This window comes from Quercus suber, unplaced genomic scaffold, assembly GCF_002906115.3.
Source record: "Quercus suber isolate HL8 unplaced genomic scaffold, Cork oak 2.0 scaffold_25, whole genome shotgun sequence".
NCBI lineage: Eukaryota > Viridiplantae > Streptophyta > Magnoliopsida > Fagales > Fagaceae > Quercus > Quercus suber.
Window position 1 is genome coordinate 415,670 of NW_027069490.1, and position 25,164 is coordinate 440,833.

The 25,164-nt window shown below is 39.6% G+C and overlaps 3 protein-coding genes across 3 annotated transcripts; all 3 read left to right on the forward strand.

Moving 5' to 3' along the window:
• Window positions 1-273: 273 nt before the first annotated feature.
• LOC112002702 (glucan endo-1,3-beta-glucosidase 7) lies at window positions 274-5,807 on the forward strand. Its single transcript, XM_024034859.1, has 2 exons — window positions 274-461; window positions 5,417-5,807. The coding sequence occupies exons 1-2, from the start codon at window positions 274-276 to the stop codon at window positions 5,805-5,807; spliced, it is 579 nt and encodes a 192-aa protein (XP_023890627.1).
• Window positions 5,808-16,931: 11,124 nt separating this feature from the next.
• On the forward strand, window positions 16,932-17,486 carry LOC112002691 (uncharacterized). The gene has a single exon (XM_024034848.1). It carries the CDS (start codon window positions 16,932-16,934, stop codon window positions 17,484-17,486), a length of 555 nt encoding a protein of 184 aa, XP_023890616.1.
• Window positions 17,487-22,044: 4,558 nt separating this feature from the next.
• Window positions 22,045-22,401, forward strand: LOC136064946 (uncharacterized). Its single transcript, XM_065767430.1, has one exon. It carries the CDS (start codon window positions 22,045-22,047, stop codon window positions 22,399-22,401), a length of 357 nt encoding a protein of 118 aa, XP_065623502.1.
• The last annotated feature ends 2,763 nt before the right edge of the window (window positions 22,402-25,164 follow it).

Genomic DNA, 25,164 nt, shown 5'->3' on the forward strand with positions numbered 1-25,164 from the left:
CCCTCCGGGGTGTGGAGTACCACGCCAACTCCACTTGCTTGCTTATTGGAAGATCCGTCCATGTGGATGCTCCACTGTGGGACCTCTTCTACCCCCTGGCCCTCCATGAGAATGAATTCAAAGATGAAGTTAGCCACTACCTATCCCTTTATAGCAGTGCGTGGTCGATATTTTATGTCGAACTCACTTAGCTCGACTGCCCATAACACCACCTGTCCCGCAGCTTTAGGGCTACTCATAGCTTTTCGGAGGGGCTTATCCATCAGGACAACTATGGTATATGCTTGGAAATATGGCTTGAGTTTTCATGCCACAGTCACTAACGTGAAGGCTAGTTTTTCCATCTGGGCGCATCTTTCTTCTGCCCCCTACAACACTCTGCTTGTCAAGTACACGGGCCTCTGCACTCCATCCTCTTCTATAACTAAGGCAGCACTTACGGTGGCTGGGGAGACGGCCAGGTATAGGAAAAGCTCTTCCTCTGGCCTAGACGAGCTGAGTAATGGAAGGGATGAAAGATACATCTTTAGATTTTTGAATGCCTGTTGGCACTCATCTGTCCATTCAAATGATCTCCTCAACGTGAGGAAGAAGGGCAGGCATTTATCTGTTGCACTTGAGATGAATCTATTTAGTGCCGCTATCTTGCCATTCAGGCTCTGTACTTCCTTAACCACCTTTGGTAGGGCTAATTCCATTATAGCCCGTATTTTCTCCGGATTGACCTCGATACCCCTTTGGGATACCATGAATCCCAAGAACTTCCCCACGATTACTCAAACACACACTTGTTTGGATTTAATTTCTTATTGTATGACCGAAGGGTGTCGAAGGTCGCTTGGAGGTCGCTCAAGTGACTGTCTTCCAGTATGCTTTTTACTAGCTTGTTGTCCACGTAAACTTACACATTCCTCCCAATCTGATGTGCGAACATCCTGTTCATCAACCTCTGATACGTGGCTCTAGCGTTCTTGAGTCTGAACGGTATTACCTTGTAGCAAAAAAGTCCCTGGCTGGTAACAAAAGATGTCTTTTCCTGATCAGTTTCATCCAACTTGATTTGGTTGTAGCCCGAAAACGCATCCATGAAGCTTAGGAACTAGTGTCTTGCGGTTGAGTCTACCAATGTGTCAATTCGTGGGAGTGGGTAACTGTCCTTAGGGAAGGCCTTATTGAGGTCCGTGAAATCTACGCAGATCCTCCACTTTTCATTGGCCTTCTTGACCATGACCACGTTTGCCAACCAGTCAGGGTAGTATACTTCTCTTATGAAGTTAGCTTCCAGCAACTTCTGAACTTCCTTGACTATGGCTTTGTCTCGCTCCTACGCGAACACATTCTTTTTCTGTTGGACGGAAGAGAATAAGGGCAACACATTCAACTTGTGGACCATTATCAACGAATCAATCCCTGGCATGCCTTCATGACTCCAGGCGAATACGTCTGGATTTTCCTTCAAGAATGTTATGAGTGCTTGACGTATTGGCCAGCTGGCTAGAGTACCTATTCTCGTCGTCCGCTCAGGTCTAGAATCATTAAGAGGTACTTCTTCCAATTCTTCCACCGGTTTTGCTGTCGTCCTTTGTTCCTCTATGCACATAGTTTGTAAATGATCATCCATCTCTAGCATGGCGATATAGCATTCGCGTGCCGCAACTTGATCATCCCTCACTTCTCCAACTCCATATTCGATGGGAAATTTGATCATGAGATGACAAGTTGAAGTCACAGCTTTCCATGAATTCAGGGTAGGTCATCCCAATATGGAGTTGCATGCAGTCGAGCAATCAATGACTAGGAAGGTAACATCCTTAGTGATTTGCTGAGGGTAGTCTCCAACCGTTACTGGCAGTGTGATTGCTCCGAGTGGATACACCCTTGTTCCTCCGAATCCTACAAGTGGTGCGTTGGTTGGAATCAATTGATCTTTCTCTATCCTTATCTGCTGAAACGCCGGATAGTATATGATATTCACAGAGCTTCCATTGTCCACTAAGACCCGATGGGTGGCCTATGGCGCTCATTCTCTCTCTGGGCTGGCGGTCCTTAAGGCTGTTCTATTCAAGGAAGTTAATACTGTACCGGAGGTTGTACCGGTTTGGCCACCGGTACAATATATTTCGAATACTGGTCAATATCTGTGTACTGTTTCAAGTTTACCGCTATTTTATATATTTAATATATGTATACACACACACACACCCACATAAACACATCCACACAGACAAATCAACATAGAGATACACAAACACACCTAGTGTTTTTGTAATTGAGCAAAATTTTGTCATATATTATTTAATAATACTAAAATTATTTATAAGAAAATTATTATTGCACACACAGTATTACACATAATCGAATACACTAACTATCACTATTCTATTTACAAATAAAGCCAAACAATTAAAGTGAGTTTGTAGTTATCTCAGTGCTTCATTATAATAATTACACATGTTACTATTATTAAATATAATTTAACATAAACAAACATATAAGTATGATAATAAACAAATACAAATAACAATACATTGTTATCAAAACTAAGAATAATATAAAATAGTAAAATATTAAAAATGAAGTATAATAAAATATAAAATAAAATGTATTCTCAAAATAATAAAATAATACTACATGTGAGCTGTAAACCACAAAATATTTACTCAACTGTCAAAAGTCTCAGTAGACTTAGTTATAGAAACACACACACACAGAGGGGTATGCCACTGCACGCAGCACACTAATGAACAAAGAAATCGAGATAGAGGGATGTCGAGAGAGGGGGAAGACAGAAGAACGAGAAGAGGTTTCCCAGCGGGCTAGCGTCAGCTTCGGCTTTGGCTCCAGCTCCAGCCAAGTGCAGCAGCTTTGGGTAAGTTCTGAAAATTCGTGAGAATTTTTCTTTGGGATTTCTCTATCTTTACCCGGTATCCATTTACCGGCTGAAAGAGCCAGATTTCGCCGGTACTGCCGATATGAGGCTTGTATTTTTTCCGATACGAAACAAAAGGGTAATCTGTACCAGTGCACTGGTCGGTACAATATATTCTGGCCGGTACAGTACAGAATTGATTTCCTTGGTTCTATTCCTTGCTTACTAACGAACTTTTGGAGCTTGCCTTGCTAGATAAAAGCTTCTATCTGCTGTTTTAAGTCGTAGCATTCGGACGTGTCGTGGCCATGATCGTGGTGGAAGCGATAGTACCTATCCCTAGGTCTCTTGTTGGGATCCCCCTTCAACTTTCCGGGGAATGTCAAGGCTCCTTTGTCTTTGATCTGCATCAAGACCTGATCAATTAGGGAATTCAGGGGGGGTGAAGTTGGCAAACCTTCCTGTAGGGGGTTTGGAGCGTCGATCATCCCTTTTATCTCCCATTCTAGCCATCTTTCACCCCCTATCCTGCCGGGCTTCCTCTTGTTTCTCTCTCTTTTCTCTCTCTTCTTAAGCTTGTCCTCCCGGGCCAGCAATGCATCTTCAGCATTCATGTACTTGGTACACCCGACATAGTTTTAGGGTCATTTTTGTACAAGGAAAATAGAAATTTATTGTTTCGCAACCCATTTGTGAATGCTGCCGCGAGTATCTTGTTTTCAGCTTCATCGATCAAAAGTGCTTCCTTGTTAAAGCGGGCTATGTAAGCTCTCAACGTCTCATCCTCCCATTGCTTAAAGCTCATTAAGCACACGGTAGACTTCTTGTATTTGTGCCCCCCCAATAAAGTGCGAGGCAAACTGGGCGCTTAACTCCTTGAAGGTTCCAATAGAATTGAGAGTCAGCCTACTAATCCAAATTCTTATAGGACCCTTTAATGTGGTAGTGAAAGCCCTACATATGATCTCGTTCGCTACTCCCTAGAGGTGCATCAGCGTCTTGAAGGAATCCAAGTGATCTAGGGGGTCCTTAGATCCGTCATAGATTTCTACCTGGGGCATCCAAAACTTTGGTGGTAAGGGGAATGACGAAACGGATGCAGTAAATGGTGAATTGGTTCAGTGGACTAAATCGTTGAGGTCACTGGACACCCGTCCTCTAAGGGCATTCATCATGAAGTCCATCCATTCCTTCATCATCTCCATCTCTGCGACTATCTGAGGGGGGGCTGTATTTGTGCCTGTCGGACTGCTAGTTTCCGGTCACTCCTGCCTATTAGGGGTATGGCTGCTTTCGGGCCGTTCTTGGTTCCTCCTTTCTGCGCTAGTTGCTTCCTAGTCTTCCTCCTAGGTGTTCTGCATCGCGTTCTTCTAGTGCAACTGTTCCTCTAGGTTGTGATTATGCTTGGTGAGGCATTCCACTGCCACCCCCAGGGTCGAAACTTGTCTTTCTAGGGCCGTGGTGCGTGATTCATCGCCCTAATTGTTGTTGGTTGTTGCCATCAATCGAGTAAGTACCATTCAACTTTTGTTCGAGAGTAGTGAGTATGGCTATCTCAACGTATTCCCCACAAACGGTGCCAACTGATGATGCCGTGAAATCACCAGTAAGTCACACGGTCCTCACATGTTTGAAACAATTCATGCACAACAAAAAGAGAGAAGACCTAACAGAGAGCACCGGTGTGGTGCCGGCCAAGTACCCTCTGAAGGTCAAGTTAGAACTTTTTACACAACTCTAGAGTGCCAGAGCTGGGGTAAATTATGCGTACCTTTTTACTGAGGGTCGTTAGGTTTTTATAGTACTATAGAACCGACCTCTGTTTCTTGCGCAGTAAGTCCTTTTCCTTATAGAGAAGATCCTCATCAATGTGAGTATCTTCAAGAATCCTCCTCACGTTGGAATTCTATTCTCATTGGGATTCTGTAGACCAGGGTTAATCGTGAGACGCAAGTTGTTTCCATTTGGGGTTACTTGGAGATCACTTTAAGATCAAGTGGATGCCTCGTGGCCTTTCTATCCGTCTACCTTGTGTCCGTACACATTAGGCCCATCCACTATCAGCCCACAACCCCAACATAGTCAAGTTTATTGAGATGGATCCGTCGTCTCTCATTTTTCCTCTTTACACACCATAATGCAATATAAGATAAATGGCCACATCTGAGAGCCTTAGTAGAGAAAATCCTTTCCCTTTCATCAGTTAAAGCATCCACATCAGTTGGTGGATACACTTTTATAATACAAAAACTCCTTCATTTTACACATTTTAGCCAAAAAAACACATCAATAGGTGTAAAGTTGTGCATAAATATACAAATGCTACAGCGATCGTGCATATATGCACAGTCACTATAGCTCGTGTATTAACTATTTTAATAATTTCTTCTCTCTCCTACGTCTGACTCTCATCTTAACTCTCTCTTTCTCATTTCATATCACATCTCTCACATTTGTTCTCTTCTGCGAAATTGCTTTGGGCATATTTGGTTTGTCTTTGAAAATTTCTGGTTTATAACTTATAACTCTATGTTTTCATTGTAACAGAGAGTCTCAGTCATTCATCGAAGTGAATTACGGCCAAGTCACCGACAATCTTCCACCACCAGCGGCAACCGCGAGTCTCCTCAAATCGACGGCAATCAGAAAGGTTCGACTCTACGGCGCCAATGGTGCAATCATCAAGGCACTCGCAAACATCGGAATCGTTATCGGAGCCGCCAACGGCAACATTCCAACGCTGGCTTCCAATCCAAACACAGCGACTCAGTGGATGAACTCGAATGTGTTGCCTTACTACCCGGCCAGGAACATCACGCTCATCACCGTTGGGAACGAGGTCATGACCTCGATGGACCAAGGGCTGATCTCGCAGCTACTTCGGACTATACGAAATGTCCAGAATGCCCTCAACTCGGTGGTTGGCCACTGGGTGTAGGTGATTTTGGGTTTGTGTTGGGTCTGTAGCTCGACAGAGAAGACGGTGGCTGGGGTGTGGGTGATTTTGGATTTGTGTTGGGTTTGTGAGAGGGTTGAAGAGAGGAGAAGGAAGGAAATAATAAAAAATATAAAAAGAATGAATATTTTATTGAATAAATGTGTAAAATAGATAAACTGATGTGAGTGTATTGTAAAAGTGGATGTGTAAAATAGAAAAAGTAGGTTTTTTCTTGCAAAATAGATAGAAAATTTGCATGAACTGATGTGGTTGCTCTTAGCCCAGTAATATATGGCATGCCGTTGTCTCTATGACTTTCGTAGAGTTGCTTATTTCCATGTTGATAGATAAGAGAATAAGCTAGCACATTTGTTAGTAATATATATTCTTGGCATTATTGATTTTTTATCTTGGATTAAAGAGAGTTATTACTTCTTAGAACAAGCTCTTTTCTAAAATATAATATTTTCTTTTCCATCTAAATACAGTTGACAATTTCTTTCTCTCTCTTTCTCTCTCTCTCTCTCTATATATATATATTGGTGCAACTTCACAAGAATTACATATTTTAAACTGTTGATTTATATTTGATTTAAAAATAAAGACCATTTGTGGCAATATCAAGTAATTAGTGAATAAAGCAAACTTACTAGTCTGTTTAGATTGATGGAGAGGAAGGGAGAGTAGAGTAGATTTAGTACAAAATTAGCTTATTTTTAGCCAACTCTACTCTACTCCCCTCCACTCCCCCTCCTTCCCTCCTCCATCCAAACATGACAAAGATTTTGGTCTTTTTAATTTGTTTTAAAAACTTATAAATCATTTAACAAAAAATTTAAAAAAGAAAAAAAGAAAAAGAAAAAAGAAATTGCACATTTGAAGAGAAGATCTCATGGCACCGAGCTTGTGTTCACCAGAAACAAACAGAAATCTTGCCGAAGACAAACTTACACAATGTAAAAGTATTAAGACCAAAAGAATAGATGCACCAAATAAGCAAGATGGAAGCAACATTAAGAAGAAGAAATTAAAGAAGAAAGTTGAAGAAGAAGCTGCAATGTCTTATGCTACAGTGGTATTGTTGTGTATATTTGTAAACTACATGCAATTTAGTATTAGGTGATTAGTTAGTGGATGACAGCTGTTAAACTTGTAACTAACTTAGATTAGAGCGAGAAATTTTGTTAGTTGATTAATATAGTTTGTATATATTCCTCTTGTACTGATTAATAAGTGATTATTCAATATATGAGATCATTTTGCTTTCACACACAAATTTTATACGCAACAAAGCTTTGAAAGTTCAAAAATGTGTTGAAAACACTAGAGCTATTTAGACCCCCAATTAAAAGTACGGCTTGATAGATTTTACACAAACTTAATACAAAAGTGCGGAATAGTGTAAATGCGAGCGGATGAACAAGTAAGCTACTCTAATCCATAAACTAAGCAACACAGTAGTATAATGGAATAAACAAGAGTAAGGAAGAAGGATGCAAACACAGAAAACACTGAGACGTGTTCTCGAAGAGGAAACCGAAGAACTCAGCAAAAAACCTCTCCGCCGCCCTCCAAGCGGAAATCGATCCACTAGACAATCAGTTGGGATACATGGGTTAGCAAGAGACCCTCCAAGCCTAATCTACCCGATGCACGTAAGCCCTCCAAGCTCCTACTCCAACAAGGCTTCTCGGAACCGTGTCTTGTCTAGCACCCCGGATCCCGCAACAAGCTCTATATTGCATCTGCCATTCCAGGCTTCTTCCAATGCTTCTCAGCAGCACCAAAACGTCACACAGCACTCTCAAAGGGTGTGACAAGTGTTTGGGCTATCAACCTCTCAATGGTGTGGAAATGGAGAAGGAAGGGTTGAGGAGATACCACAAGCAAGTGTATAGAGAAAGGTGGGGATGACAATCTCTAATTCTCAATGTGTTTGGCTAGGGTTTTTCTCTCTGAAGCATTCCTCAACATTTGTGGGTAATGAGGGTATATATAGGATAGGCACAGAAAGTGTGAGTCATTCAGTACAGGCTGGCAGAACAGGTTGCCTCGCGGGTGTCTCGTGGGAAGGCCTTACCCGCGAGATACTCGCGAGACACAGCTGTCTCCACCTGGCCTGACTCTTCGCATTCCAGCATGTGCAAGGCACATGTTTCACTTCGCAGGAAGCTAGGTCGCGACATACCCGCGAGAATCCTTCAGCCTCCAAATGCTTGAGTCTTCACACACTTTCTCTATCACACAACCCTTACAACAAATCCCACAACATATACAGGGTATAAACGATTGATAATAATTACAATCAAATTTGGTACGAAATAAAAGCCAACAAAATACATAGTCGTAAACAGCAACTTTACAATCTCCCCCTTTGGCTATTCCGTGACAAAACCCTAAAACAGACTCTAGACTTAAACGTGAGTTTGGGAACAAAGACAAAACTCATTCACACCTAATTCTAGATTCTAATAAGCTCTTGAAACATATGAACAAGTATCTCCTAAAACACAACAACACAATAATATCATTGTATGCAGAAAAACTTGAAAAGCATATGGAGCACAATTATCATGATCAAGCAAAATGGAATAAAAACAATAGACCATGGCAAGATCAAACAAGCAATCACTATACAAAAGTGATCACTATGCTCATTCACATAAGGAATGAACATTCGGACATGCAAGATGATAAGCTCATTTGAAGAGTATCATTTGCAAGTTCAACACTCAACCAATGTGAAATACACGAAGTATTTGCATCTAGGAACAATCCTACAAGGGCACAAGAGTGATGTATCGAAATAAAATGTATGACATTAAACTTCAAGTACACAAGCATAAAGGCTGCATAAGCAAGGAACTGCATATGCATGGCACAAACCATAAAAGCCTACAAATATGCAATGAAACAAACCCTTAAAGCTTACAAAAGCAACAAGGGTACATGCAAGATATGCTACAAAGCATAGAAAATATCACAAAAGAAACTTCTGAAATTATACTTAAATAAAAACAAAGTATCAAAGCTTTAAACCAAAAGCAGTAAAACAGTTCTAAAAACCAAAAGAAACTGAATTAAACCGTCTGTAAAACCAATAACCAATGTTACTATGTTTCTAAGCTATGCTCCCCCTAACGCTGTGCAAAGCTCTTCTCTAGCTCCCCTTCAAAAATTTCTCTCACTTTTTGACCAGAATGGCCAAAGAGGCTAGAGCTGATCTCACTCTGAATCTGAGCCATGAGCGGAGGACAAGTCCTGAATCTGTGATGCTAATGCGGTGATCTGTCCTTGAAGGTACGCGAACTGATCTGCTGTGTACTGCACATGGGAGTCAAGCACTGTAGACATCTGATCCATCTTAGCAAGTAACTAATCAAGTTTGCTTAAACCTTGTGGTGGAGCCGAAGATGATGGCTATGCACAGGGCTCTGGAGCCAAGGTGAACCTGTCAATCTTCTCCTCTGTATCTTCACCTTCACCCTGCTGAACCTGTCGTGGTGGTGGTATGGTATGCACACTAGTCTTGGAGCCTCTAACGTGGGCTGTGCTCCTAGTCAGTGTATTAGCACCAATGGGATAGTCTCTCTGAACTATAGTAAGGCCACTTGGAAATTTCAGCTTCGTCTTAGCGATGAATCCCATGATCAGTGTGGGAAAAGGCATTATGGTTCTTGTATTCTGCTTCCTAATGCTCTTTTTTAGAATGTGGAAGATGTGGCTGCAAATATCAATCTCCTTATGAATGAAAAGATCATAGAGAAACCTCGTCCTTGGAGCTGATAGTGTGGTGAGGTTGGTGACCAGATACAGGTTATGAATCATCACATAACTCAATGTTCTCATCTTGGAGAAAACTTGAGTGTATCCATTGAGGATTTCGTTGGAACCCCTCCAAGAGTCGTTATCATATCCGTGATAGAACTCAATCTTTCATCATATTGAACTGACATTGGCTGAGAAGGAGGACGTATCTCTAACAAGTCTTGAATACAGTCCCTTGTGATTACGAATTCCTTATGCCTCACCCAGCAAATGATCTTGTCATCTTCCACATCAGCAATTGAGAAAAACTCCCAAATAATTTATGAGTACACAGTCCCAACTGGATTCAACAACTTGGTCCAAGTTCTTTCTTTGAATGCATTCGAAATGATTGTGTGCTCAAGTGCCTCTAATTGAACTACCCGTTCCATGATGATCGTTTTATCCTTGTAGCAATCATTATACTTCATATCAGCTTCAACAGACTTGAAGTGATCAGAATCAGTGCGTGCACGCTTTGAAGTTGGTTTCTTCTTAGCTGCATGCTTGGTGGGAGACATCTGCAAAATTGCACAGGACAGATGGAGAACAAGTGCACAAAACACAAACCATAACACAAAACTTGATTAGATTCAAGTTAGTTCCAAATCAAAGTTAAACTAACTGAAAACAGAGCATTGCTGACTCTTAACAACATGCTTAAAGAAACAAACCTATAAAGCATAAACACAATGCATGAAACTAAGTAACTGTGCATGTGTGTGCATATGTGTGCATGTGCTGATGTGTGTGTGCGGCACGGGATGCTTGAGGGGTGCTTAAGTGTGCTTAGTTATGTGCCAAGAGTGTGCAACATGAGCAAAGTATATGAAACACGAGATCAATGACCAAACCAAGTAAAATAAGGTCAAACAAGTGAAAGTCCATAACTTGAAATCACTTGATTCCAATTAGGCACAAAAATGTCACTCGGACATTTTGTCAAACACCTAGCATGCACAAATTTACTTTAAGCATGAACAATGCATGAACATGGGAAAATCTACCCTCAATACATGTTAAAATGCCACAAGGGGCCAACACAGATACACAAACATCAAATGGGACACAGCCCAATCAAAAGATTTGACAAAAAATTCACCCAATTTTGAAAACCAACCCAAATTTTCGAAAATCCCCAAATATCAAAACCCTAACAAAAAATTCTGCATAATCTAAGCAAAAACTTAAAAAGAATTGTTTATAAAACATACCTTGAAGAGGAAAATGCAGAAAAGATGCTTGGATTGAAGGGGATTGAATGGAATAGTGATTTGGGTTGAAAAGGGTTCAAAGGAGTTTATGCGAGGGAAGTGTTTGTGATTTGAAAAACTGTCACATCAATAATATAAAATTGAAAACACGTGTTTTTCGCAAGTTAGGGAGTAGCGACACAGTCGCGAGACAATCGCGAGAATGGCCACTGAAGCATAAAATTTTCGCAAGAAGCACTAGGTCGCGACACAGTCACGAGACAGTCACAGTAACTTCTGTCTGAATTTGGAAAAATCCAATTTTTAGCCAAATAGCATTTCGCGAGAAGCTGTTGGTCGCAATACAGTCACGAGACAGTCGCGATACCTTCTGTGTGACAGGATGAAAAATTATTTCCCTCAAGCCCTTTTCGCGGGAAGCTCTAAGTTGCGACTTTCTCGCGAAACAACCCCTGAACCAGTTTTTGAAGGAAAACACAAAAATGCATTTTGAACAAAAACAAAAGACACGAAAGTATAAAATCACTTTCAAAAACAAATAAAACACTCAAAAATCTTTTTGGGTTTAATCAACAAGTTCTTGAGCATACACATCACATTTGAACATATACAATCACACAAATGAGATAGGCATTGATTGAATCAAAGTCTTGTGTGTCGTGTGTGAGTATCAAATGTGAAATAGTCCTTAGACCAGAGCAAAGCTTCAATGATCAATTCAATCGAGTCATACACAACTGATATGAAATCAAGTGGACTATCTCCATTATAGAAATGAGTATATATGACCTCCCACACATTGAATACATAACTTCAGAAGCTTTTCATTTGGCTTCTGCAAAAGGCATAGCAATTGGTCCATTTTATTTTTGATTGGACAAGGAGAAAACATCTCTTTTTGAGATTGGTGCTTGAAATTTATGATATTTCAACATTGATGATTAGCCTTTGGCTTTTTGAGCACCATACAAAACACATTAAGAAGAGTCGCTTTCCCTTATTCCTAGTCGAATACTAGTGTGTGCGACAGGCTTTTGCAGCTCAATATCTCTTTTCATTTGGAGATTTACATTTGATGAGCTCTTTTTGCAAAAAAATAAAAATAAAGTGAGAAGAGATATAGACACAAGTCTATGCAAGTATCAAGACCAAAAAAACTATTAACCAATCATTCATGACAAGCTTGAAGATCTATTTACAACAGTCACACATAGTGTTCAAGATTTCTTCCACATAGAAAAGAGTGCATACATAACAAGCCAAGATCGTAAATGCACTACGCCATTAGTACGAAAGTACTAGGCCAAACACACATGTGACATGCACAAAACAAGTGATCAAACTTTTGAGATTTTTCAATTTTTATAGGTTTTTGAATTTTTGAACACACCCAAAACAAAACAAGAAAAGTAAGATCAACAAAAATAGCTGGTACAAGCCAACCAGATAAAATAATAACAGTAAAAAGAAAGCAATGCATGAAATGATGCAACAGCAAATGTCCCTAAACATTGAAAGAATTTATGCATGGATATGTTATAATGCTTATGCATGAGTATCCCTCTTCACACACATGTCACGTGTGTTTGGGGTGATATCCTTGACGGATTGGGTACAAGAGTTTGGACTTTCAAACCTTCTGGTGAAACTCTCCAAGCAAGTGGTGAAGGCACCGATCATCTTCATCACGTCCGTCATACCGGGATCATGATTTTGACTTCTTGGTTGCTCACCACCCTAAGACCTCATGTCATTTCTCCTTCCTCGTGACCGAGGTGCGCTTGCATTATTGTCTGATCTCAGCTTTTGATAGTTGGGTCTGGTATGTCCTTGCAGTCCGCAATAATGACACACATAATCCGTTCTAGGACCCTGTTGTGATCTTGGGAGAGATCTTCCTCTGGTTTTATGTTTAACCACAGATTGATTTCTGGGCTTATTCACCATTCATTGTCAGCCACATTCTTCTTCTTTATATCCTCAACTTTCTCAAGAATGGGCTCTTCTACAATTGTCTCGTTTGCCTTCACAAACTTTACTTCTTTGGTGACTTTGGCTGATAAGCAGCTTCCTCCGGTATATCCCAACCCGAACTTGTCTGAAGAAGGTTTTTGAGATGATATAACATCTTTTAGCTTCTGAGAGGAGACTTTCTCTATCTTAGCATCAACTTGCACAACCTCTTGCTCAAGAAACCTCACCTTCGTATAGGCTTCAGACAGCTCGCCATTTAGTGTCTCAATCTCACACTTAGCCTCTTTATATCTGACCAAGAGACTTCTATAATCTTCCTCAGCTTTCTTCATTTTCCTTACAGCTGCCTTGGCTACTCTGGAATACTCTCCCGACTTCTCAAGTAGTAAAGAGTAATTTTCTTGAAGATTAGCTGTATTCTCTTCCTCTTCAGCATCTGATTCTTCCACAATCTCAATAGACTCTGAATCAGAATGCTCACCAAGCTCCTTCACAAGTGCACCTAAATCATCCGATGACTCCACATGAGCAATGGTCATGAAGGCGGAGTAATTTCCCTATCCGTCACAACTCTCTTCCGAATCAGAATCAGAAGAGTCTGAGTCACTGAGCGTCGTGGCATAAGCCTTGCCTTTTCCCCTCAGAAAATTTGGACACTCCTTCTTTAGATGTCCATGGCCATTGCACTCATAGCACACAATGTCTGAAAGAGGTTGAGAATCCTTCCCTTCTTTCCTCGTAAACTCTTTCCTATCACCTCTTGATGATGAAAATTTTTCCTTGTTGAATGGTTTTCTACTGTTCTTCATCTTCAGAAATTTTCGGAAGTTTTTCGCAAGATATACTACTTCCTTCTCCACTCCATCTTCTTCGGAAGGATCATCCATTCTTTCGGTGATGGTTTTAAGAGCAAGCGATTTACTCGTCTTGTGGGAAGGCAGTCCAAGCTCATACGTTTGGAGTGATCCAATGAGCTCTTGGATCTTAATTTCATCCAAATCCTTGCTTTCCTCTATGGCTGTGACTTTTGCCCAAAAGCTCTCCGATAAGGACCTCAAAATTTTTCTCACCATCTTAGTATCTTCAACTTCTCCCCAAGATTGAGTCTAGCAATTACAATTTCATTGAGCTTCCCATAGAATGAATCAAATGGTTCATCATCACCCATCTTGAGCTTTTCAAAGTTGGTGGTAAGCATCTGAAGTTTTATGTCCTTAACTTTCTTCGTACCCTCATATGTTGTCTCCAAAATCTTCCAAGCTTCCTTGGCTACTGTCATATGAGAGATCCTGTGGAATTCATCAGGAGACACACCACAGAAAATAGCATTTAAAGCTCTACTATTAGCATTGGTTGCTGCGAGAGCTGCCTTATCCCAAGTGGACTTAGGATCCTCTGGCTTAGTCCAGCCTATCTCAACCGCATCCCACACGGTATCATACATAGAGCATAAAAACGCTCTCATTTTGACTTTCTAGAATGCATAATTGTTCCCATCAAAAAATGGTGGAACATTGAGTAATTGAGACCGGTCCATCTCAAATAGGGTCAAGGATCACACTCAGGTATTTAAACCACAGCAAGTGTACCCACTCTGATACCAATTGAAAGCTTAAAAATGTGTTGAAAACACAAGAGCTATTTAGACCCCAATTAAAAGTACGGCTCGATAGATTTTATACAAACTTAATACAAAGTGCGGAATAGTGTAAATGCGAGTGGATGAACAAGTAAGCTACTCTAATCCATAAACTAAGCAACACAGCAGTATAATGGAATAAACAAGAGTAAGGAAGAAGGATGCAAACACAGAAAACACCAAGACGTGTTCTCGAAGAGGAAATCAAAGAACTCGGCGAAAAACCTCTCCGTCGCCCTCCAAGCGAAAATCGATCCACTGGACAATCAGTTGGGATACATGGGTTAGCAAGAGACCCTCCAAGCCTAATCTACCCGATGCACCTAAGCCCTCCAAGCTCCTACTCCAACAAGACTTCTCGGAACTGTGTCTTGTCTAGCACCTCGGATCCTGTAACAAGCTCCATGTTGCATTTGCCATTCCAAGCTTCTTCCAATGCTTCCCAGCAGCACCAAAACGTTACACAACACTCTTAAAGGGTGTGGTAAGTGTTTGGGCTATCAACCTCTCAATGGTGTGGAAATGGAGAGGGAAGGGTTGAGGAGATACCACAAGCAAGTGTATAGAGAAATGTGGAGATGACAATCTCTAATTCTCAATGTGTTTGGCTAGAGTTTTTCTCTTTGAAGCATTCCTCAACATTTGTGGGTAATGAGGGTATATATAGGATAGGCACAGAAAGTGTGAGTCATTCAATACAGGCTGGCAGAACAAGTTGCCTCGCGGGTGTCTCGCGGGAAGGCCTTACCCGCGAGATACTCGCGAGACACAGCTGTCTCCACCTGGCCTGACTCTTCGCATTCCAGCATGTGCAAGGCACATGTTTCACTTCGCGGGAAGCTAGGTCACGACATACCTGTGAGAATCCTTCAGCCTCCAAATGCTTGAGTCTTCACACACTCTCTCAATCACACAACCTTTACAACAAATCCCACAACATATACAGGGTATAAATGATTGATAATAATTACAATCAAATTTGGCACGGAATAAAAGCCAATAAAATACATAGTTGTAAACAGCAACTTTACAAGCTTATACAAAAAAATTTGGAAAATAAACGATCGCAAGTTGCGCTAATAGAACACTTTGTGGGTTTGATTTTTGTGTTCTCAATTGGAAATTTAGAATTCACGATGGACTTCTTCAATGGTCAAATAAACCTAACTTATTTTATTTCTTCTTTAAACATAATCATATATCTTAGTGCTATAGGGCCTGTTTGGATTGAGAGAGGAAATGGAGAGAGTGGAGGAAAGTAGAATAGAATTGATTGAAAATAAACTAATTTTAAACTAAATTTATTCTACTCTATTCTACTTTATTCTCATTCTCTCCCCTTAAATCCGAACGAACCAATAAGATTTACCCATCACTCATCGATTAGGCGGCCTTGCCTATGTTTGAAGTTTCTATCTTGACCATTGACGCGGTCTATTCTAGGGTACTAAGTAGTAACACTAACAAGTCGCATTGACTCTGGGTCTGCTAGCCATAGATTTTTCTAAAATACCTCCAGCTCTAGGATTTGATGTATACTTTTTCTTTCTTTCTTTCTTTCTTTTTTTTTTTTTTTTTCTTTTTCTTTTTTTTTTTTTAATATGAAGAAGATTTTATTCTTTAAAAAACTTGATACCCAACCAAGATCTGATTTTATTCTTCCTTTTCTCAAGTGTTCATTTAGATGTGCTTATTTACATTCGATTATGTTATTTACTATGTGAAAGTACAACTATATTAATTAAAAATATGATACTTTAAAAAATTTTATATCACCTTTTATGAGGCATCTTAGTAAAAATTGTCACATGTTTGGCAATTTTTATGAAGAGCTTTAAAGGACCGTTTTAAGTTGAAAAATTGAAATTCAAAGTTTTAGCACCAAAACTAAAATAGAAATAATGATTTTTTTTTTTTTGAGGAAATAGAAATAATGAATTGAGATGCTTATTTTTCAATATAAAACTCACAAATAAAACTCTACTTCCTACTGTGATGCCAAACGAAACGAATAACTCTAACACTTGTTTCTCATATGTTGAAAACAAGAAGAAATACACTCAGGATCAAACTAACTATGCCTACAGAACTAAAGGGATGAACACTGATCAAGCAAATCAAATAGACAAGAGTCAAGGGGACTGGGCTAGTGCAGAGTTACTTGACATGATATAAGCAGTCCCTTACCATGAGTATTTCATCCATGCCATTGATGAAGATATGCCACGTGGATAGAAGCGGTTATCAGATGATGATCAGTGTACGCGTGGACAAGTAGATTAGGATTGATTGTAACTGTTTTCCCTTAATTTCCAAAATTAGTTTTCTTCCTCTATTTTGGTACTGAATGTATATATATAGGTGTAGTTATGTATTACATTTGATTCCTTCTTTTGTACTCCAACTTTCTCAATCAATAATACCAGAGGTTTTATTTAGAGAGAGGGTTTCAGAATTTTACATGGTATCAGAGCTCAAAAAAGCACAACAATGGCGTCCACTGAGTCAAGCAATCCATCTGATCCAGTTCATGTTCAACCTTCGCACTCTGTATTGAATTCCAGCAATGATTCAGTTACTTCTTCTCCTCCCAATTCTTATTTCCTTAGTTCAAGTGAAAATCTAGGGAACATCTTGGTTACACAACCACTCCTTGGGATGAAGAACTATCAGTCCTGGTCCAGAGTAATGATCCTTGCTCTCACTGCGAAGAAGAAGATCGGTTTTGTTAATGGTAAGATCACAAAACCAGATTTGGATTCACCTTTATGTGAAGATTGGGAGAGCTGTAATACCATGGTGCTTTCTTGGATGATCAATTCCATGCATGTGGATGTGTCCAGTAGCATTATGTACTGTGAAACAGCTAGGGAGATGTGGATCAAATTGCAGAATGTCTTCTCACAAGGCAATGGTCCCAAAATTTACAATCTCCAGAGAGAGATTTCTTATATTACTCAGAATCAGATGACAGTGACAGAGTACTACACCAAATTCAAGAGGCTTTGGGATCAATTACTCAACTATGAACCACTTCCACAATAAAGTTGCTGAATGATTCACACAACAAGGCCTATGTCATGAGATTTCTTATGGGACTAAATGAGAATTTTGAGACTTTACGCAATCAAATTCTCACATATGATCCTTTTCCTTCAATGAGAAAGGTGTACTCACTGGTTCTTCAAGAAGAATCACATAAAAATCTTGGTCATGGAGGTTCCAATGCAAGTCAGAATGATGTGGTAGCAATGTATGCTAATTCAAAGAGCAATTCTGGTAACACTACTTGGAACAAAGGGAATGGCAAGAAAGAAAGGCCTTTTTGCACACATTGCAACATCCCTGGAGATACAATTGAGAAATGTTCTAAGCTACATGGATATCCACCAGGGTACAAGCCTAAAGGAAAGGGGAATGCTACTGCAAATTAGGTTTCTTTGAATCTGAGCAGTGGAGCAAACAATTCCTCAACTAGAAGCAATTTGTGTCCTATCTCTAAGGCACAATGTGAACAACTATTGGCATATCTTACTACGAGTTCTAGAGTAGGAGATGTACATCATGCAGCTATTGTGAGGGCTTCCAGTGTGATTGGTGTTGATGGAAATCCTGGTGGTGCTCCTGAGATGAATATCTCACAACCACAAAACAACCTTACATCTTGTTCCAATGTCATGTCAGGTATCACTCCTAACATACCTTATACTCCAAACCTATCACATTCTATATTTTCTGCCAAAATTGTCAATAAGAATGCTTTTAGTAAATCAAATTAGGTCATTGATACAGGAGCTATAGACCATATGGTATATTATGTTTCCTATTTCACTTCAATTACTACCACACTCAATACACATGTTAATCTTCCTAATGGTGAAGTTGCTCTTATCACACACATAGGCACTGTTAGGATTTCAGACAATCTTGTACTCCATAATGTTCTATGTGTGCCCTCATTCACTTTCAACCTTATTTCTGTCAGTCAATTAGCAAAGTCCAGCATTTTTGTCTCATTTTCTTTGGAAACTTATGCTTCATCCAAGACCTTGCTCATTGGAGCACGATTGGTCTGGGTAAGGAGATTAATGGACTCTACTTGCTGCAAAAGGGAGAATCAACTTCAACCTCAAATTGTTTGTCTGCTTCTGTTTTAGCTTCTACCAATAAGACTGTTTCAGCTTCTGTTAGTCAAACTAAGCCTTACATATGGCATGCTAGATTAGGGCATTTGTCTGAAGCAAAATTAGCTTTGTTGAATAAGAACAATGTATCTTTTGTCAATACTAATGAAACTTTTCATTGTGATATCTGTCCTCTTGCAAAACAGAAAAGGTTGCCTTTTAATCCAAGTTCACATATCTCCAATGAATGTTTTGATTTGATTCATTGTGACTTATAGGGACCATTTTCTATTCCTACCATTGATGTATGCAAGTTTTTCTTAACTATTGTAGATGATTGTTCAAGGTGTACATGGGTATATTTGCTAAAACACAAGTCCCTGACACAATTCTACTTAGAACAATTTTGTGCAATGGTTGAAACTCAATTTGCAAGGAAAGTCAAGTGCATTAGGACAGATAATGGTACTGAGTTCATCATGAAAGGGTTTTTTGAACAAAAGGGCATTTTACATCAGTTAAGTTGTGTTGAAACTCCATAGCAGAATGCTGTTGTGGAAAGAAAACACCAATACATCCTAAATGTTGCAAGGGCACTTAAGTTTCAATCTAATTTTCCCTTGCATCTCTGGGGTTATTGTGTACTTACTGCTGTTTGCTTGATTAACAGAATCCCTAGTTCAATTTTGAATCATAAAACTCCTTATGAAGTTCTTATTTAAGGGTTTTTGGGTGCCTTTGTTATGCCTCTACCCTTTCTCATCATAGAACTAAATTTGAACCAAGAGCAAAGAAGTGTGTCTTCCTTGGATATCCTTTTAGGGTTAAAGGGTATAAAGTACTTGATAGGTCCACAAATGCTATTTTTAATTCTAGAGATGTTGTTTTTCATGAACATACCTTTCCTTATGTTAAAGATGCATCTGATTTTAATGATCCTTTTAGTCTTGTTTTTGAGGTTGATGCTTATTCTCCTGGTAACAGCAATGAAGACACATTTGTTACTCCTATCAGCATTCCAGATTCTCACACACATTCACCTGATTCCCAAAGTCCAATTTCTTTTCCTCCTGTTTTACATTCCCATGAATTAAGTACTGACTTGTCTAATCTTGTGTCTCATGATGTTAATACATCACCCTTTACTTCACTTAATCCTTCTAGAACCACCTCACCTTCTTTGCCTATTTCTAGTCCTGCTTTACCACTCACGAGGAAATCCACCAGGGTTCACAAAACACCTGCCTATCTGCAAGACTATGCTTGCAATTCAGCTGCATCTGCTCCTTCTCCAAGTTCCTCATATGCCTTGTCAGATTACTTGACATATTCTCATTTGCTCCCTCCATATCAGTCTTATCTGATGTCCGTGAGTGCTTGCCCTCAAGAACCAACTTCTTTTTCTCAAGCAGTCCAAAACCCTCTATGGAGAGAGGCTATGGATAAAGAAATACATGCTTTAGAGAAGACTGGTACTTGGATTCTTACATCTCTCCCCGATGGTAAACGACCCATTGGTTGTAAGTGGGTATACAAGGTGAAGTTGAATTCTGATGGTAGTGTTGAGAGGTATAAAGCCAGACTTATGGCTAAGGGATATACTCAAAGGGAAGGCCTTGACTTCTTGGAGACCTTCTCCCTTGTTGCCAAAACAGTTTCTGTCCGAATGTTGCTTGCCCTTGCTTCTGCTAAAGGTTGGCCCTCTACCAGCTTGATATCAACAATGCTTTCCTCCATGGAGACCTTGTTGAGGAGGTTTACATGACCTTACCAACTGGTTTTCATAGTAAGGGGAGTCTTCAGCTCAGTCAGCAGCTTCTGAGTCAGCTAAGCCTTTGGTTTGCAAGCTTGTTAAGTCCCTCTATGGACTGAAGTAGGCTTCACGGCAATGGAATGCCAAGTTGTCTTCTACAATTTTAGATCTTGGATTCACACAGTCACAAGCTGATCACTCTCTATTTGTTCATTCAGATGGTGACTTGTTCACTGCATTACTAGTGTATGTAGATGACATGGTTATTACAAGCAACAATCCAAGTTATGTTACTCTAGTCAAATCTGTCTTAGATCAGAATTTTGGTATTAAGGATCTTGGCTGCCTTAAATATTTCCTTGGTCTAGAAATAGCTAGAAGTGATAAGGGTATTAGCTTAAACCAAAGGAAATATGCCCTTGAGGTGCTAAAAGAGGCAGGTATGACTAGTTGCAAACCTGCCAAAACACCTATGGAACAGCAACTCAAATTGTCTAAAAGTGATGGTGAATTGCTTGAGGATGCAAGCCAGTTTAGAAGGTTGATAGGGAAGTTGATGTATCTTACCCTTAGTAGACCTGATATCACCTATTCTGTCCATAGACTTAGTCAATTTTTGTCTCAACCTAGAGTTCCACACATGAGGGCAGCTACAAGGATCTTGCAATATATCAAAGGGGCACCTGGACAAGGAGTGTTTTTTCTTGTGGATTCAGACTTGCAACTAAAAGCCTTCTGTGATGCGGATTGGGCAGGCTACCTTGACACAAGAAAGTCCCTTACTGGTTATTGTGTTTTCTTAGGGAATGCCTTAGTTTCCTGGAGATCAAAGAAACAAAGTGTGGTGTCTAAATCATCTGCAGAAGCTGAGTATAGGTCCATGGCTTCAACAACATGTGAGGTGACTTAGTTGCTGTACATACTAAAGGATCTTCATGTTTCACATGACAAACCAGTGCTCATGTACTGTGATAACCAAGCTGCTCTTCACATCTCTGCCAATCCAGTTTTTCATGAACGATCCAAACATATTGAGGCAGATTGTCATATTGTAAGGAATAGAGTTTTGGATGGAACCATCAAGACCTTTCATGTGTCTTCTAGAAACCAATTGGCAGATATATTTACAAAAGCACTTGGGTTGGAGAGTTTCTTAAAGTTACTAAAGAGACTGGGGATCATTAATATTTTTGCTCAAAACATTCACTTTCCTGAGTCCTTGTCACAACATCAAGAAGCAAGAGATTTGCTCTTGAGGGGGAGTGTTGAAAACAAGAAGAAATACACTCAGGATCAAACTAACTATGCCTACAGAACTAAAGGGATGAACACTGATCAAGCAAATCAAATAGACAAGAGTCAAGGGGACTAGGCTAGTGCAGAGTTACTTGACATGATATAAGCAGTCCCTTACCATGAGTATTTCATTCAAGCCATTGATGAAGATATGCCACGTGGATAGAAGCGGTTATCAAATGATGATCAGTGTACGCGTGGACGAGTAGATTAGGATTGATTGTAACTATTTTCCCTTAATTTCCGGAATTAGTTTTCTTCCTATATTTTGGTACTAAATGTATATATATATATATATATATAGGTGTAGTTATGTATTACAGTTGATTCCTTCTTTTGTACTCCAACTTTCTCAATCAATAATACCAGAGGTTTTATTTAGAGAGAGGGTTACAAAATTTTACATCATACCACATTTCCNCCAGGAGTAATGATCCTTGCTCTCACTGCGAAGAAGAAGATCGGTTTTGTTAATGGTAAGATCACAAAACCAGATTTGGATTCACCTTTATGTGAAGATTGGGAGAGCTGTAATACCATGGTGCTTTCTTGGATGATCAATTCCATGCATGTGGATGTGTCCAGTAGCATTATGTACTGTGAAACAGCTAGGGAGATGTGGATCAAATTGCAGAATGTCTTCTCACAAGGCAATGGTCCCAAAATTTACAATCTCCAGAGAGAGATTTCTTATATTACTCAGAATCAGATGACAGTGACAGAGTACTACACCAAATTCAAGAGGCTTTGGGATCAATTACTCAACTATGAACCACTTCCACAATAAAGTTGCTGAATGATTCACACAACAAGGCCTATGTCATGAGATTTCTTATGGGACTAAATGAGAATTTTGAGACTTTACGCAATCAAATTCTCACATATGATCCTTTTCCTTCAATGAGAAAGGTGTACTCACTGGTTCTTCAAGAAGAATCACATAAAAATCTTGGTCATGGAGGTTCCAATGCAAGTCAGAATGATGTGGTAGCAATGTATGCTAATTCAAAGAGCAATTCTGGTAACACTACTTGGAACAAAGGGAATGGCAAGAAAGAAAGGCCTTTTTGCACACATTGCAACATCCCTGGAGATACAATTGAGAAATGTTCTAAGCTACATGGATATCCACCAGGGTACAAGCCTAAAGGAAAGGGGAATGCTACTGCAAATTAGGTTTCTTTGAATCTGAGCAGTGGAGCAAACAATTCCTCAACTAGAAGCAATTTGTGTCCTATCTCTAAGGCACAATGTGAACAACTATTGGCATATCTTACTACGAGTTCTAGAGTAGGAGATGTACATCATGCAGCTATTGTGAGGGCTTCCAGTGTGATTGGTGTTGATGGAAATCCTGGTGGTGCTCCTGAGATGAATATCTCACAACCACAAAACAACCTTACATCTTGTTCCAATGTCATGTCAGGTATCACTCCTAACATACCTTATACTCCAAACCTATCACATTCTATATTTTCTGCCAAAATTGTCAATAAGAATGCTTTTAGTAAATCAAATTAGGTCATTGATACAGGAGCTATAGACCATATGGTATATTATGTTTCCTATTTCACTTCAATTACTACCACACTCAATACACATGTTAATCTTCCTAATGGTGAAGTTGCTCTTATCACACACATAGGCACTGTTAGGATTTCAGACAATCTTGTACTCCATAATGTTCTATGTGTGCCCTCATTCACTTTCAACCTTATTTCTGTCAGTCAATTAGCAAAGTCCAGCATTTTTGTCTCATTTTCTTTGGAAACTTATGCTTCATCCAAGACCTTGCTCATTGGAGCACGATTGGTCTGGGTAAGGAGATTAATGGACTCTACTTGCTGCAAAAGGGAGAATCAACTTCAACCTCAAATTGTTTGTCTGCTTCTGTTTTAGCTTCTACCAATAAGACTGTTTCAGCTTCTGTTAGTCAAACTAAGCCTTACATATGGCATGCTAGATTAGGGCATTTGTCTGAAGCAAAATTAGCTTTGTTGAATAAGAACAATGTATCTTTTGTCAATACTAATGAAACTTTTCATTGTGATATCTGTCCTCTTGCAAAACAGAAAAGGTTGCCTTTTAATCCAAGTTCACATATCTCCAATGAATGTTTTGATTTGATTCATTGTGACTTATAGGGACCATTTTCTATTCCTACCATTGATGTATGCAAGTTTTTCTTAACTATTGTAGATGATTGTTCAAGGTGTACATGGGTATATTTGCTAAAACACAAGTCCCTGACACAATTCTACTTAGAACAATTTTGTGCAATGGTTGAAACTCAATTTGCAAGGAAAGTCAAGTGCATTAGGACAGATAATGGTACTGAGTTCATCATGAAAGGGTTTTTTGAACAAAAGGGCATTTTACATCAGTTAAGTTGTGTTGAAACTCCATAGCAGAATGCTGTTGTGGAAAGAAAACACCAATACATCCTAAATGTTGCAAGGGCACTTAAGTTTCAATCTAATTTTCCCTTGCATCTCTGGGGTTATTGTGTACTTACTGCTGTTTGCTTGATTAACAGAATCCCTAGTTCAATTTTGAATCATAAAACTCCTTATGAAGTTCTTATTTAAGGGTTTTTGGGTGCCTTTGTTATGCCTCTACCCTTTCTCATCATAGAACTAAATTTGAACCAAGAGCAAAGAAGTGTGTCTTCCTTGGATATCCTTTTAGGGTTAAAGGGTATAAAGTACTTGATAGGTCCACAAATGCTATTTTTAATTCTAGAGATGTTGTTTTTCATGAACATACCTTTCCTTATGTTAAAGATGCATCTGATTTTAATGATCCTTTTAGTCTTGTTTTTGAGGTTGATGCTTATTCTCCTGGTAACAGCAATGAAGACACATTTGTTACTCCTATCAGCATTCCAGATTCTCACACACATTCACCTGATTCCAAAGTCCAATTTCTTTTCCTCCTGTTTTACATTCCCATGAATTAAGTACTGACTTGTCTAATCTTGTGTCTCATGATGTTAATACATCACCCTTTACTTCACTTAATCCTTCTAGAACCACCTCACCTTCTTTGCCTATTTCTAGTCCTGCTTTACCACTCACGAGGAAATCCACCAGGGTTCACAAAACACCTGCCTATCTGCAAGACTATGCTTGCAATTCAGCTGCATCTGCTCCTTCTCCAAGTTCCTCATATGCCTTGTCAGATTACTTGACATATTCTCATTTGCTCCCTCCATATCAGTCTTATCTGATGTCCGTGAGTGCTTGCCCTCAAGAACCAACTTCTTTTTCTCAAGCAGTCCAAAACCCTCTATGGAGAGAGGCTATGGATAAAGAAATACATGCTTTAGAGAAGACTGGTACTTGGATTCTTACATCTCTCCCCGATGGTAAACGACCCATTGGTTGTAAGTGGGTATACAAGGTGAAGTTGAATTCTGATGGTAGTGTTGAGAGGTATAAAGCCAGACTTATGGCTAAGGGATATACTCAAAGGGAAGGCCTTGACTTCTTGGAGACCTTCTCCCTTGTTGCCAAAACAGTTTCTGTCCGAATGTTGCTTGCCCTTGCTT

Excerpts from the sequence above, each read along its gene's own strand:
- LOC112002702 (XM_024034859.1), top strand. The coding sequence starts at position 274 with ATGGTATATGCTTGGAAATATGGCTTGAGTTTTCATGCCACAGTCACT. Across the intron at positions 462-5,416 it reads GTGGCTGGGGAGACGGCCAG|AGAGTCTCAGTCATTCATCG; the intron begins GTATAGGAAAAG and ends TCATTGTAACAG.
- LOC136064946 (XM_065767430.1), top strand. The coding sequence starts at position 22,045 with ATGATCCTTGCTCTCACTGCGAAGAAGAAGATCGGTTTTGTTAATGGT.
- LOC112002691 (XM_024034848.1), top strand. The coding sequence starts at position 16,932 with ATGGCGTCCACTGAGTCAAGCAATCCATCTGATCCAGTTCATGTTCAA.